At 41.1% G+C, this 11509-nt stretch overlaps 1 protein-coding gene across 9 annotated transcripts in view; it reads left to right on the top strand.

Moving 5' to 3' along the window:
* Positions 1 to 8860, top strand: part of atp11a (ATPase phospholipid transporting 11A) — a 191645-nt gene extending 182785 nt beyond the window's left edge. For 6 of the 9 annotated variants that reach the window (XM_060898855.1, XM_060898856.1, XM_060898857.1 and 3 more), the window contains one exon: positions 4727 to 8860. In XM_060898855.1, coding sequence (XP_060754838.1) covers positions 4727 to 4999 — 273 coding nt within the window. In that variant the 3' untranslated portion in view covers positions 5000 to 8860. The remainder of the gene's footprint in view (positions 1 to 4726) is intronic. The other 3 variants (XM_060898860.1, XM_060898861.1, XM_060898859.1) reach the window with 2 other exon arrangements.
* The last annotated feature ends 2649 nt before the right edge of the window (positions 8861 to 11509 follow it).

An 11509-nucleotide genomic window follows, 5' to 3' on the forward strand; every position in this document is an offset into this window, starting at 1 on the left:
CTAACTGGCCGTAGAGCAATGAGCTATTGCCATCACGCACCATCCGTCTGTCCACAATTCACAAAAATCGCTACTCCTCCCTGAGTTTTCAATGGATTTTGATTCTGATTGTTTTGTTTGGAAGCTCTAATTGTTCTCATGAAGAACAACTAGGTTCTCATGAAGAACAACATGGTACGGCTGTGTGAGCTACTGCACTGCTGATGCTCTTTTTTTTTTTTCTTTTTCTTTCATTGATTCGCATAGTCATAAATTTATATCATGATTTGTTGTTGCACAATATATCGTTACTTGCCTAGTAATCAATATTTTATATATATATATAATTTTTTTTCCTGTCTTCTCTCTGACAAAGTGTAAGTTTGAGCATTTTGTTTGCCGTTTTGTTCTTTATTTATTAAGCACAGGAAGAGCATTCATTGTTCGAGGTAAAATTATAACTAGCGCAGACTAAATCTACATCCTTTTTCTAGCACCGAATACGTAGAACTACGTACAAACAGATAGATAGATATATAAATATGATGTGACATTCTTTAATTTATAAAAATTTATCATTTTTGGCAAATTGCTGTGCTATAAGAGGAGTAAACACTTCAGGACGTCCTGTTGTATGAAAATCAACTTTTGGGTGGTAACAGTAGCTCTTCTTCATGTTGAGCTGCATCACACCACGTCATCCTTGATTATTTTCCGATAACAGCACAACTTCAAGTGTTAGCTTTCATACTTGCTGATTTCAATTATTATTATTTTAATTTATTTCACTGTGGCATTAATGCTGCTTTGCAAATTTAGGAAATAAAACAAATTACTGTGTGCTTTAAAATGCAAAGTGTGTACCAGAACTTAATTGTAATTATGACATACTTTTTAAAATATTAGGCATTTACCATACTTTATCTGAAAGTTCTTGTATATAATATTGCAAAAAGCGAAAATTGTATTTTTGTTAAACAAACCTGTCCATATGGTTTCATTGTCTTCAAAAGCATTACTTCAACATCTCTAGGCAAGCATTTAGCTCCATTGCTTAATTATAGATTTGATGAGTCTGATGGGGACGGTACTGAAAAGCCCCTGGTGTGGTGGCGTGCTGAGGGTTTTGCTGTGAGAATCGACAAGCTGGTGTGGTTATGGAGACTTTCTACTGGCATGTAGACATTACAGAGCATAATTGCTTTGAGATTGCTGCAAATGTACACACACAAACACATTCTCTTCTGTTTCCACTGTGAGGACTGAACACTGATCTTATCTCTCCTGTATCTGTTCAAGTGAATGCATTGCTGTGTAAATAAAAGCCTGTTCTGTTTACTGACTGTGCAGTCCTAGAGGGTGCTGATGATCAGAGCTTCTTCAATACGAGCATTCTCACAAGCCATTATTAAAACCTTTTATATCTACTGTAAATATATAGAGTGCAGAAAGAGATGTTGTACAGTGGCAGATCTGTATTTCACTTGGTTTGAATGTTTCTGAGACACTCTTGTGTCCAGATGTGGTACTGCAGAGTTTCCAAAAATGGCTTAGTTCACACATTGGCGTTTCAGTCTTGTGTATGTACGGCGTATCAGGATGCGTGGCGGTGAGAAAGGAACATCACAGCATCACCAGCTTACATAGCTAATATTCTAGGATGCGTAACCTGATCTTGTACACCAGGGTGCGGCGTATTTTTAAGTCTGCACTTAAAAATTCGTAGCACATAGCTTTGATACGTCACACGTACATCACATGTCTCATCTCATCTCATTATCTCTAGCCGCTTTATCCTTCTACAGGGTCGCAGGCAAGCTGGAGCCTATCCCAGCTGACTATGGGCGAAAGGCGGGGTACACCCTGGACAAGTCGCCAGGTCATCACAGGGCTGACACATAGACACAGACAACCATTAACACTCACATTCACACCTACGGTCAATTTAGAGCCACCAGTTAACCTAACCTGCATGTCTTTGGACTGTGGGGGAAACCGGAGCACCCGGAGGAAACCCACGGGGAGAACATGCAAACTCCGCACAGAAAGGCCCTCACCGGCCCCGGGGCTCGAACCCAGGACCTTCTTGCTGTGAGGCTACAGCGCTAACCACTACACCACCGTGCCGCCTACGTCACATGTACGCTGTAAAAACAAAAGCGACGCAGCAGGAACATTGTTCAAACACCTATTACGCCGTGTGAACGCTTTAGTTGATACGTGTCTGATGAAGGTGACTCCGGGTCTGGCTGGGTGGATGCGGCTGATGTCTTCCCTTGCCCTTCTTGGGTCCTGACTTCTTTGCTGGCATGATGCTTTTTTGACTGTGATGAATGACAATGAATGCACCATGGGGCCCCCTTTTTATACCCACCTGTGAACACCGCAGGCACGCAGCAGCAACGTCACGTAAGAACAAAACGGTTGCGCTGCGGCAACACATCATACACCACACACACGCCTCAGTACGCCATAACTTTACATCCCTTGAACCCCGTACAAACCCCAGATACGCCACAGAAAGGTCACACATATGCCGTGTACGTCACAGGACTTTAATTTTGAACAAAATGTGCCTCATTTCTTGGCATTTGACCCACACGCCGCTTACGTGGCAAGATACGAGACAGTGTGATAGTAGCCTTAACTAATGGGTAGGTAAATGGCGGGGGTTTTTGCGGCTGTGTCGTGTCCCTCCCCCCGGATTAATACTAAATCACATTTTCCATATAACCAGAATCACTAAACAGTGTTAACCTTGACAAACTTCTGAGTGGTGCAACAGAAAATAGTTGTTCAGTCATCAGGAGATCATGAGTTTGAATCCAAAAATTGCCACAACTATCTGCGGCCATGAGCCTAGAGAGTAAAATTTGCTTCTCTCTCTCTCTCTTGCATGTCAATCACAGTGATGCTAACGGATCGTGGGCATCTCTGAGCTCATGTGGAACAGGGCGGATAGCACTTTCCTCTGACTATGTTGCGTCTCCCTGCGATGCAGCATGAGCAGCAGAAAGATGAATAGATGCACAAGTTAGCTTCACATCTCCCAGAGGACGCACGTGCTAGTCTTTTGAGCTCCCCAGTTGGTAGCCATCATGTTCTGGGGAGGTGGAGAAGATATGCAAAGAAAAGAAAAGTCCATACTGATAAAGGTCAAAAGGCAGGAACTAGGCCAGTAAGGGGGGAGGGAGTCTGTATCTGTACCCTAATAATAATGTCCGCTGGCTAGGACATGCATTGAGACTCCCCACAACAAGACCTGCAAACCAGGCCACCAAATGGGTCCCAACAGGCAAGAGAAAAAGAGGGCAACCCAAAATGAGTTGGCGACAAACGGTGGAGAGGGACCTACATCTGGTCTGTAAAAATTGGAAAGATGCCAACAGAATAGCGCAGGACCGGTCGAAATGGAGCGCCTCATGCGTCGCTAGACACAGGAGCGTCTAAGTAAGTATCCGTACCCTAAAAGTTTAAGGAACGGACCAAGATAAATGGGTTTAGATACATAATATAATGAGAACAGGATGAGCTACAGAGATAGGGAAGCCATAAGGAACTTAAACAATTATGGGATGATGTGATGAAAATTGAAAACCATACATATATAAATAATGTATGGTGTAGTGGTTAGCGCTGTCGCCTCACAGCAAGAAGGTCCGGGTTCGAGCCCCGTGGCCGGCGAGGGCCTTTCTGTGCGGAGTTTGCATGTTCTCCCCGTGTCTGCGTGGGTTTCCTCCGGGTGCTCCGGTTTCCCCCACAGTCCAAAGACATGCAGGTTAGGTTAACTGGTGACTCTAAATTGAGCGTAGGTGTGAATGTGAGTGTGAATGGTTGTCTGTGTCTATGTGTCAGCCCTGTGATGACCTGGCGACTTGTCCAGGGTGTACCCCGCCTTTCGCCCGTAGTCAGCTGGGATAGGCTCCAGCTTGCCTGCGACCCTGTAGAACAGGATAAAGCGGCTAGAGATAATGAGAATGAGATGATATATAAGGGAGACCCCTGATGTCTTTTTAGCTCCATATAACCAATCCTGCGGTGGCACGGTGGTGTAGTGGTTAGCACTGTCGCCTCACAGCAAGAAGGTTCCAGGTTCGAGCTTCATGGCTGACGGGGGCCTTTCTGTGTGGAGTTTGCATGTTCTCCGTGTCTGCGTGGGTTTTCTTCGGGTGCTCCAGTTTCCCCCACAGTCCAAAGACATGCGGTTAGGTTAACTGGTGACTCTAAATTGCCCATAGGGGTGTGTGTGAGACTGGTTGAGAGGAGAAAACCACCTAATCTTGAACCTTCTAATCTAGAAAGCAACGGGAAACCATGACTGTAATTCTTCCCTAGAAACTTTGATGGCTGGTAAAAGCCATCAGAGCGGTCACGTCACTGCAATGATACGGTATGCCAGAGAGAGAGAGAGAGAGATAACTAACCAACCCTAACGGTTGAATAAGCATTGATTGAGTATTGATTTTTATATCCATGTCAGTGCCTTCTAGGACTGTCCACTCGAACCTCAGACACTGATTTTCTTAAATGCATGATGTGTTTTTGCCATTTTTGTTTTGGGGCCTTGTGGGTGATTTTGGTTTAACTTGCGCTTGTAAACACTCGTGTGTTTGTCCGTTGCTTGTGCATGTTGCATTTGTATGTGACCACTCGCTACCATGTCTCTCATACATCTCTCTCTCTTTTTGTTTTCTATATATTTCTCCCTTCTCTTTTGTATTTTTTTCTCTCTCTGTGCTCTCTACAGAATGCAGACAAGCTTTATAAAGGTCAGCTGTCGGAGTTTACCCCTCTGTCCTCTATCCACACTCCACCTGTCCACAAACGGGGCGGTGATGAGGATCAAAGCCACGCCCATCACAGGTCTGAATCTTCCCCTCGTAAAAAAGTGATGTACACCCGCTGGGGGGGTGGCCCTGACTACTGCACTTTCCGCCCTTTCTTCCGATTTGGGGGAAACCCCAGGCTGTCCGGGATGGCATATGCTTACGCTGCACCTGGGTGTGAAACTTCCATTTGAAATGAAAGTCTAAGCTAACATTGAGACTTGCAATGCACATTAGCACACAGACTGATCCTGAAATTGCAATTGTTAAAGGCTTGTTAAAGTATTCACCCGACGTACACACCCTGTTCGCCAAGGCAGCACACAGCAACAAGCCTGGGTGTTGGCTGGTGGTTTGGAGCCAGGCTTAAATGGGCCAGCAGATCCATGGGAGTGTTCAAAGTGCTGTGTTAAGGGGCCTTTTTTACCTTAATACCCTGTGTATGTGTTCGTTTGTGTTTGTGTGTGTTACCCTCAATCATACCTCCCATGTCAATATCACTTGGAAATAATATCCTGGCACTGAGCAGCTATAATATAGTATACATCTTTCCCTCTTGATGGAAATGATCTGAATGTGGAGATATATAAGCGACAACTGTACACCTGCTCATTCATACAATTGTCCGATCAACCAATCACATGGCCATTCACTGGGAAAAGACCAGGTGATTGTTTTTTGCGCCCACTGTAGCCTCAGATTCCTGTTCCTGGCTGACAGAAGTGGAACCAGATATGGTCTTCAGCTGTTGTAGCCCATCCACCTCAAGTCTTGACCTGCTGAGATGCTTTTCTGCTCACCATGTTTGTAAAGAGTGGTTATTTGAATCCCAAAACCTTCCTGTCAGCTCAAACTATTCTGTATTCTCCTCTGGATGTATTTGTTCGTTTGTTTTCCACACCATTTTGTATAAACTCGAAAGAGCATCCCATCAAATCACTGAGATCCTTTTTTTTTTTCTTCACCATTCTGATATCTGATGTGAACGTTCACTGAGGTTCTGAACTGTAACTGCCTGATTTTATGCATTGTGCTGCTGCCGCATGATTGGTTGAGTAAGTTACTGCATGAACGTGCAGGTGTACAGGTCCAGTAAGTGTATCTAACTTGACTGTAGACAGATCCTCACACTTTTTTCTCTTGAATTTTCTTCCCTTCCCTTCTTGTTTTTTCCCCCCTTCTTTCTTTCATATATTTTTTGTTTGTAGAACAAACGGGTGTTGCCGTTGCGCAACTCTGTTTTTGAAGAACACTCCATAAAAGACGCCGTTATGTTGAATTGTAAGTGGCTGAACTTTGGCTGTCATTGCATCTTTGCTCCAGTAGATAGAGCTCGTCAAGAATGCCATAGGGGTGTGTGTGTGTGTGTGTAGTATGTGTGTGTTTGAGAGATATGAGACAAGCTAGAACTGGACTGTCACAGCTTTGTCATTTATAATATAATTGCACCACTAGAGTAGCTTGTATGAGTTATCATTTTAATTTGATTGCTAGAAAACGTCTAAAACCGAGTGTGGTGTAGGTGCTTATAGTAGAGATGCACTATAGCTATTTATATTAACACTTCCTTTTCCTAACCCATTAAAATGCCTTTCTTTAGTTTTTTTTTTTTTTTTTTGGGAGGGGGGTAAAGCTTTGCTGACAAACCTTACTATCAACTGTACCTTAGCATCCATGTTCTTCTGCCTTAATGCCATAACATTTCCCATGCTTCATACTGTGGTCTGGACACCAAAGGTTGTAAAATAATCGACAAACGGAGTAAACTAGTGTTCTTCTTGCCTTATACTGATTTGAGGGAGCAGGGAACGGGCACATGATGGCATTAGACGAATCCCACCGCACTGCCTTAAGTTCACACGCTGCACCAGCAGACGGCTGGATGGTAGACGGTTCCCTTTTAGGCTGATTGCAGATCAGTTTTTCCTCTATTACCATACTGTACTATATTGTATAGATCTGACTATATTTTGGTATAGTATAAATATTTCGGCTTGGATTGATGAATGGAGTTGCTGGTTGAAGACTCATTTTTTAAATTGAGATGGATAGCAGTAGTGTAGTTCTCATAACATCTGCTATGGCCAGCGAAGCCACACGAGACTCCTTGAGAAGATTGATTTATTATTTTTATTACCAAATTATGGCAGCAAGCTGTACTATATTTATTTGACTCGTATGTTTTTATTGACAAGGTTCGATTTCTGTGTTGAGCCTCAGTTCGGAGTCTTGTGTCGCTCAGCTAGCTTCATACCGTCATTGTAAACTGCCTGATCATCGTTCTGTTTGTCCGGTGGACTTTCATTGATGTCACTTAATCAGCCTGTTCATTGGCTACACCTCAGATGGTTACTATTCACTATGTAGCACTTCCCTTTAATTAATTTACCCCATAGTAAAGAGAAGCCATTTTGGATTTCCAAGCATCTATTAAGCATTTGACTCATAAAATAGAACAAGTATGTGAATATTCGTACAATAGCTGAGTATAAGGTAATGTTTCTGTGATGCATTTTGTATTAGTTCTGTTGTCTTGGTAGAACTTTTACGTTAAGGCTTCATGACGCACACGTATACATAAGACCTTCATGACAACGGTTACGAAGGCTAAGTCAGAATGTCGGATGTCTGCTCTCATCACTTCTGATGTTGATTTTGACATAACACGTGAATTAAATGACATTTAGTAGACACGAGTTTGTATTTTGACATGATCACTGCTTCCCCTCATTTGAATGAATGTCATAAATTATTTCTGTTAAACGCGCAAGGAAAAATTACAGAAAGTTTTCATTTTGTCATGGTAATGTAACATATATTAATGGTTAACATTTATAAGAAATATACTTCGGGACCAACAAAATTTACGCATTTTAATTAAAGTAATTCTGCATTCTAATATCAGAGTACATTGCTACGAGTTACCGCTCAAAAATTCACAAAAAAAAACAAACTTTTTTTTTTTTTCTCTCCTGTAATAACAGCACACGAGCTGGTCAACATATGAATCTAGAATGATTGACAGCCCTGGAAGTATCTTGATCTGATATATTTGCTGTGTCTGAAATCACTCACTATATAGTGGACTATATAGTGAGTTCGCCATTTTGTAGTGCTGTCCGAATGTATAGTGAGAATCATTACACCCTATGTAGTGCACTCCTAGCATCCCACAATGCATCGTGAAAAGTACTGTACAACCGATGGTCACTAACCAAGCAAGATATCCCATCATGCATTGCGGTCGCGCTGAAAGAATGGCAGTAATATTGTAGTGTGTTGGGGTGAACGGATGGAGGAAGAAACATTATAAATAGACATTCAAGTACAATTAAAAATAGTAAGAGAATAGAAAATAAGCTAAAATAGAATAAGACAGAAAAAATACAAGAATAAAAGTTACAGTGCAGAGCGAGGAATTAATCAAGTGTCTCAGGTTTGATTTGATAAAAGGCAGCGGCAGAGAAGAAAGTATTCAGGCTTGATTTAAAAGAACTGAACGATGCAGCAGACACAAAGTACTTTGTATTTATTAATGTGGTAAATGCGCTCAGTATAATATGGATTTATCACAAAAACACGCATGTATTTATTATTTTTGAAAACCCACCAGCCGACTGATCTGGCACGTTTTAATTGTGCGACAGTAATGATGTAAATAATGGCGTAGCGGAGTAGTGTCCGAAAGTGTTTTTTTTTATTTTACCAATGAGCTCACTATATAGTCCTCTATATAGTAATTCCCTATATAGTGAATGAGGGTGGTTTTGGACACAGCAATTAACTAACACCAGTGGAAGCCCCGCCCTCCTTCAACCCTTTCTCACGCCTCCTCACTTTTACTCTCACTTCTTTTACTGCTAGAAAATTCAAACGAAAATGGTCAAAAAAATGGGGCTTTTTCATTTGAAAGAGCAAAATAATTGAATCTGGCCTACGACGTGTGAAATAACCGTTTACACATCATTTTAATGATATTGATCATTGGAAAGTAATTAAATACACTGCAAAAAATATCTTAAGAGGATCTTTAATATGGGTGAATTTATCTAATATTTCTTATTAGAGCTCAAATATAAGATTGTTTAGCTTACTTTTAGAGGCTTTTACCTATTTCAAGCTTTAAGTTTTCTTTTCTATTGGCAACAGAAAATGTAGGCAATTTTAAGCATTTAATTTCTAGAAGGAAGCAAAATTATATCTGCCAATCGAATAAGAAAATTTAAAGCTTGAAATGAGTAAAGGCGTTTAAAAGTAAGCTAAATACGTAAATAATCTTATGTGTTCTAATAAGAAATATTAGGTAAATTCACCCATATTAAAGGTTTTTTTTTTTTTTTTTGCAGTGTATACGGAGTTCTCAAGTAACCACCAGGTTCTCAGGGTTGAGTGGTGGGGGTTGGGAAGTTGTTGCGCGTCTGCTTTATTTAAAATCTCGACACTAGAAAAGTTTACATTGCTGTATGTAACATCTTTTTTTCCCAGGAGGAAAGAATGTAAACTTTTATGCTTTTAATAAAACAGCTTTTTTCACCCCTCCGTATATACAGTATATACACACTACAGGAAAAAACTCGCCTTTTTCCTCGCCAGCGTTGTCAGGTCAGTATTATTTAATGACATTCATTATGCAGCACTGTTCTCACTGTTGTCAGTCGGACATAACAGCAGTACGCTAAGCTACAAACTCAGCCGTCATGACGTTCAGGCGGAAAAACGTCGACAGCATAAATGTCAGTCACTGAATTTAGCTTGACTTCAAAAATTGACTGCTGTTGGAATAGTAATCGATAATATAGACTTGTCAGTTGTCATGAAGGGTTTATGTACAGTAAGTGTCACGTAGCTCAAGGAATGATTGTACAAGTACGCCTAATTACATCATTCTTATAGTGCAGTGCTTAAAGATAAGTATAGGATATACTTGTCTCACATCTCAACAGTTTGCATTGTCTCCTTTCCTTTTACATTCTTTATTTCTCCTCTTTGTCTTTCTTTGCTTGCATCCTCAGACATTTCGGATCAGAGCCTCTCATCTACTTTCATACATTTATTGTCTTGTTTCCAAAGATTTTATGGCTGTTCATCAGTCTCGGAGCTTTTAACCACTGTCCATAGCCGAGTTAGAGACCAAGACAGAGAGACATATTGAAAGAGAGAGTGAGTATATATTGATCGCTAAAAAGACCCATGTTAAGATATTGTTAATTTTTTCTTTTTTTTTTTTACTTTTTTTTTCTTTAATGCTTTAGCTGCTTGTATGTAGGTGCCTTGTGATTGATGCACATCCGCTGAGGTTAGGAAGTTAAAAAAAAAAGATATAAGGCCAGGATGCTTGTATACTTTTTAACCCTTAACAGCATGTAAGAAAGTCAAAGGTCCATACTTCATTTATTGGTGTCGAGTGTTGATATCTATTTTTTTAACTTGTGAGAGTTTAAATGTACACAATGCCACAATCAAAATAGAAATGCTATATATTAATGTTTCTCTGTGATGAGGTTTGCAGTTATAGAATGAATTTCAGAACGAATGAACTCTAACTCGATGAATGGGTCGCCTCACTTTTGGTCCAAAGCTGCATCGCTCTACATGTCTGAATGTAATCGTAGTAATTTGTTACTGAAGCTCAATCTCAAATACATCATCAATTAAACAGTGTCTGGATGTTTTGCATGTTAACAGTAGCTGCTGAGCTTAATCATGTGTCTTTTTTTTACATTCTGCTAATTTATATTTATATGTTTAACAGTTATTCCACAAAATTGAGTCATACATGAGCTGATAGTCAACGAGGCGCGTAGCACCGAGACGGCTATAAGCCATGTACGACGAGATTGAGTGGAATAACTGTTTTATTCTATCCACCTTCACTGGATTTTGAGAAACAGAGGAGGTTTTTTTTTTTTTAATTCTATAAATAAAAACTTCTTATACAAAATGTCCAACAAAGGGCGGCACGGTGGTGTAGTGGTTAGCACTGTCGCCTCACGGCAAGAAGGTCCGGGTTTGAGCCCCGTGGCCGGCGAGGGCCTTTCTGTGCGGAGTTTGCATGTTCTCCCCGTGTCCGTGTGGGTTTCCTCCGGGTGCTCCGGTTTCCCCCACAGTCCAAAGACATGCAGGTTAGGTTAACTGGTGACTCTAAATTGACCGTAGGTGTGAATGTGAGTGTGAATGGTTGTCTGTGTCTATGTGTCAGCCCTGTGATGACCTGACAACTTGTCCAGGGTGTACCCCGCCTTTCGCCCGTAGTCAGCTGGGATAGGATCCAGCTTGCCTGCGACCCTGTAGAAGGATAAAGCGGCTAGAGATAATGAGATGAGATGAGATTTTGGTGCGCTTTTTTTGTATTTTTTTTTGGGGGGGGGGAATTGTTTTCAAGTAGAGTTTTTATTTTGTCCTCAGTTGGTTCAGTAACTTGCTCCGCCATTTTCTTCTTCTTTAGGGTCTTTAGTGCCACCGGCTGGGTTGGAGAGTGGAACAGGTGATGTTGGGGTGGGGGGAGGAGGAGAATATCTGTTTCTTTTAAATTCTTGATAGTGATATATCTGACTTGATATGCTCCACCATTTTGTTTTTCTCTACTCATGGTATATGAGCTGATAGCCTTGTAGTAGAGTAGCCAATCATATCCAGTGAATGTGGATAGAATAAAAGGTTGAAGGTTAATCATCTTTTACTCAGTGACTCTGTGGCAGTCCTGG

Source organism: Neoarius graeffei, chromosome 18 (genome assembly GCF_027579695.1).
Source record: "Neoarius graeffei isolate fNeoGra1 chromosome 18, fNeoGra1.pri, whole genome shotgun sequence".
In the NCBI taxonomy this organism is placed as follows: domain Eukaryota; kingdom Metazoa; phylum Chordata; class Actinopteri; order Siluriformes; family Ariidae; genus Neoarius; species Neoarius graeffei.